The 4,711-nt window shown below is 50.7% G+C and overlaps 1 protein-coding gene across 1 annotated transcript; it reads right to left on the bottom strand.

The window, feature by feature from the left end:
* Nucleotides 1-1,965: 1,965 nt before the first annotated feature.
* DCAKD (dephospho-CoA kinase domain containing) lies at nucleotides 1,966-4,210 on the bottom strand (the record flags this gene model as incomplete). Its single annotated transcript, XM_010167438.1, has 2 exons — nucleotides 4,099-4,210; nucleotides 1,966-2,169 (listed from the first exon to the last, which is right to left on the bottom strand). Coding segments are annotated over exons 1-2 (316 nt in total), but the record flags the coding sequence as incomplete, so codon positions are not given.
* Nucleotides 4,211-4,711: the final 501 nt, after the last annotated feature.

Raw genomic sequence — 4,711 nt, 5'->3', positions numbered from 1 at the left:
AAAAAGGAAAAAAAAGAAAAAAAAACCCCACAAAAAACCCCCACAACCGTAACCTGGCTGATCTCAGACCAAAGGTGAAGCTGCAGAAATATAATGAGGAGCTGAAATGAGAAGCTCAAATGAAAGTGCCTGTGCCTGGCTGGCGAGAGCGGCAGTCGTGCCGTCGTTGCTGGTCTCTCCAGGGGAGCAGTGCCCACAGCAGGATTTGCTCTCCTCTTTCTCACTTCTCCGAGACTTCACCAGGCTGTGCTCATTTCAGCCAACGTTTCCCAGCTTAATTTTCTTCCCTTTATGGAAAATTTTGGCTAAACAATCCCATTTCCTAAGGGGAGCAAGGAAATCCTTGCAGACCTCTCAAGAGCTGTGACACTGAAATGTGGGGGTGTCTCCAGGCACAGCCCCAGGAGCTGGAATCTCACTGAAACTGGCCAAGTTTGGTGTAGAAACAACATCACCAGGTGGAGGAGAGCTCGTAACCTCCCACACCCCACAGCCCAGCCCAGGCTCTCCATGTGCCTCTGCCCAATGTCCCTGGCAGACTTTGGGGACGTGGGGGAACACCCTGCAGAGCCCAGAGGAGTGAGTGGGGGTAGGGGAAGCTGTAAGCCAGGATCTCACGGCCCCGTGTGTGTCCCCGCTGTGGGGACACCTCGTTTGGCTGGTGTCCCCTCTTTATAACCCAACCCCCCCCCTAACCGAGCTGGCTGCGGCAGTAAAAGCCTCGACAAAGACAACATCATCCAACAAAGCACCATTTTCCCAGCCTCTCCACCCAGAGCCGCTTCTTGCTGCCCTCTGGTTTGATCGATAAGCGCTTTCCTTACACAGCCATCCTCAGGGACAACATCCAGCTATCCCAAATCATTAAAACCTGACTAATGAGGACAAAGCAGCCTGCTGAAGACACGCCGAGGGGCAGGACAGCATCTGCCTCCTGAGCCCGCAGCCCCGGGTTCAAGCCAGCATCTCTGGCTCTTGGCTTTCCTGCCTGTTGCTTCTTTTGTGCTTCCTCCTCCTCCTCCTCCTCACCCCGCAGCAGAGCGCGGCTCCCGCGGTGCCTCGGCACAGGCCTATTCAGCTGTCACACGGCTCAGCTTTGATAAGCTGGGTGAAACCAGACTGACTCTATGAAGACATCCTTCTGTCTACACGGAGACCTCCAAAACAGCTGGTGATCTTCGCTGGCATTTGATTAGACCAAGTTTGACAGCTGTATTTGTTCTATTTATCAAGGGAAAAAGCGGGACCGTGGTAAACCACAGCTGTCAGCCCACTTCTCACCTTATCGAGACTAAAAGGGCTCCACAGCTTTCAGAGAAAGCCCAGGGAGGTTGGGGGTAGGGATGAATATTTTGGAAGGGATGACATTATCCAGCAAGTAATCTCAGAAGAGGCCTCACAATGCTTTTCCTCAGGCCCCACAGACGTACTTTAAAGCACAGAAGAAGGAGGTGGTGAAGGGCAGCAGTGAAAGGCAGGAATGAATCCTCCAAACGCCAGCGGGAAAGGCCAGCGGTGGCAGAGCACAAAGGCCATCACTCAACATCGGTTCCCTTTCTGCTTCCTCGTCCCTCTCCTCACTTTAAAACCAAAGGCAGAGTGAGGAGGGATGGCTCCTGCCTGAGCAGAGGTGCCAGGACACACACTAGGTCTGTTCAACCAAGGCCCAAGGGACAGGACAAGAGGAAATGGGCTCCAGTTGTGCCCAGGGCAGTTGAGATGGGATGTGAGGAAGAATTTCTTTGCTGAAAGGGTTCTGAGGCATTGGAAGGGGTTGCCCAGGGCAGTGGTGGAGTCCCCATCCCTGGAGGGATTGAAGAGTCGTGTAGACATAGTGCTGAGGGACATGGGTTGGTTGGGGACTGGTCAGTGTTGGGTTCATGGTTGGACTCCATGAGCTTAAAGGGCTTTTCCAATCCAGGCCATTCTGGGATTTCATGATGCCAGAACTGCCCAGTCTCTTACCTAGCACAAAATATTTCAAGATCTGCTTCAGCATCTCCTTCTGGATCTCTGGGTGGGTGATGGAGTTCAGCAGCTGCCGCTTCTCAGGGTGGGAGAAGATAATGTTTCCTAGAGCTTCACGATTTATCTCTCCGTTCTCCAGGAGGATCCCGGTGCCGAAGTGATGCACGATCTGCCAATAGGCCTTGAAGTGGGGCTGCACCACTGACAACATCAAACAGCCAGAGGTTAGAGCCAGTTCTGCAGCACAAGGCAGCGTTTGCATCAGTGATTGTCCTCAAATGAGTTTTGTTTGTTAAATAACTGAGCTCTTTCTCCTCACAGGCAGCACATCTGCCCGCCAACACATGCTGAACCCAGACGGGCGCGACTCGGCGCCGCAGCCCAGCAGACATTTGGCATCGGTGCCGCAGGAACACGTCTGCAAAAAAACCAACAAAACCCCCAAACCTTCTCAATCCAAGGTCCCTTTGAGGGCTGACACCTGAGAGATCGAAATATCCTGCAAACATTAATTCAGCGCCACAACCCAGCTGCTGCTGGGGGTTAGAAGTCAGCAGGGAGGGTTGGGCGGATTCGCTGACAGCTACCAGCCACGGCACGGGCAGGGACGGAGCTGATTCCCACTGTCTGCAGGGTGAGGAGTCAAGCAGGGAGATCCTAAAAGGACCAGGACCAGCCTCAGGTTAATTTTAGCTGAAAACTTCAGCACCAGCCTGGCTGCTACAAGCTGGCTTTGCTGCTACTGAGGTTTTGGGGTTTTTTTTTTCCTCACTGTCTTTCACCTCAGTCACCAAATTCTTCAGGAGAATAAACACAGAAACCTTCCAAGAGATCAATTCCCAATAGGTATTTGCAGGGGCTCTGATGTTACACGAGCACATCATTTTAAAGCCACCAAAAAAAAAAATCACCAACAAAAAGGATGGGGTAATAAAACCATAATTAAAATCAAGCTGAGGATAACCAGAGAGAATGACAAACCGTAGATCATTTTCTCTCCAAAATCCAGGAATATTGCCACAGGTTGTAACCTCAGGCCAACCTAATAAAAGTCTTTAAGACTAATTTCTTTCTCCCGTGGAATTCCACATTGAGGCAGTTTCAGGATGGGTGAAATCCGGAGAGCAAACACACACATATAAAAAAGGAATTGGAGAAAAATGAAGTGATTGGTAGAAAAAAAAGACCTGGAGTATCTGTAGTGTTTTACTATCGTCTCTGAGGCCTTTTAGCAAATTTTCTGCACCTCGAGGGGAATTATGGAGCAATAAAATGTTCAGAGTGTCACAGCTTGGAGTGGCTACAGGGGAAGTTCTTCACCAAACAGAAAAGCGCAGGCGTTTCAACACGGCACAGCTGCAGACCCGAAACCTTCTGCATACACAATCAGCAGCTGCTCTGCTCCTTGTCCCGGCGGTACGGGGGGATTAACATCTCACCCTGCATCACACAGGGAACCAGGGAGAGCAGGGGCTGCTCCAGTCCTGCTGAGACAACAGATCTGGATTTGTGGGTGTTTTCTGTAGCCAGGACGGCACGTTGCCAAGAGCAGCCAGAGGCAGGTGTGCTGTGCAGAACCACAGATCCAATTCCCTCTGAGCTGGGATATTTGGAGCTGCTTTTTTTTTTGGAATGCATTAAGACAGGTGTAATTTTCTGGACCAATCTCTCAGTATTTACAACCAAGCAACAGAGGGAAATTCTCTTTCAAGCCTGTTAGTGATCCCCATGTCCCAGGATGGGTGTCCTGGTGCTTAGGGGGGACATCAGATCAGCCAAGAGAACCCACTTTACAGACAACTGCATTTATTTCACCTGGAGTTGACTTTCAAAGCTTTGCATTTGCACTCCAGGAGAGGGAAACTCAGGGCAAGACCTCCCCATGGTGTTTATTAGGACACGTGGTGCTTATTAGGACACGATCTTTTGGGGTTTTTTTTCTTTATTAAAAATATCTCCTAGTTCCAATCCCCCTGGGAAAGCTGCTCCACGCAGCCTCAGCGACTGGGGAATGGGAGAGAAACATTTATCTCACGTACCCAGAGCACCCTCTGCCGTCTGTGCTTCCCCCACATCAATCCCAGCTGTCAGGGGAACCTCAGGGAAGAAGATCAACGACACCAAACTCACCTTCTCTGGCAATAACATCGGCATCAATCACAGCACAGCCCAGTTCCCGGAGCACGGCCACCACCGTGCTCTTCCCCGACGCAATTCCACCCGAGAGTCCGACCAGGAACATTGTGCTCTGAAATGGAAAGGAAAGTTCTTGAAAACACACCAGGACAGGGATGGTTTGTTCATGTTGTGCACATCAAGTGTTTATCCCAAACAGGCAACTTCATTCCAAGCTCATTTTCACACGTTCTCAGGGTGTTACAGAGAATTTGGTACGATTTTGGCACCATTCTGAGCTGGGTACCCCTGTTTTACAGGCTGGAGAACAGCATTGGGTTAAATGAGGCTTCCCTGGACTCTGCTAATTCTGGATGTGCAACCTGAGCCAGCCCTGAGTTCTTCCAGCTGGTTTAACTGCAGCTCCACACAGCTCTCTCCCCTTTAACATCAAAGCCACAGTATCACCTACAGCACCTACAACAGAGGACACTTCTGGCAGGGCTGGCAAGGAGGGAGAATTCAGACTCATCTCAGCCTGGCCCAAAACCCATAAGGACTGAGAGGGAGAACCCTGCTTGATCTCTACAGCCAGGATGTAAGAGCAGATAAGCTACTTCTGACATAA

This window comes from Antrostomus carolinensis, unplaced genomic scaffold (genome assembly GCF_000700745.2).
Source record: "Antrostomus carolinensis isolate BGI_N321 unplaced genomic scaffold, ASM70074v2 scaffold46664, whole genome shotgun sequence".
Classification (NCBI taxonomy): domain Eukaryota; kingdom Metazoa; phylum Chordata; class Aves; order Caprimulgiformes; family Caprimulgidae; genus Antrostomus; species Antrostomus carolinensis.
This window is presented reverse-complemented; position numbering and strand designations above follow the sequence as displayed.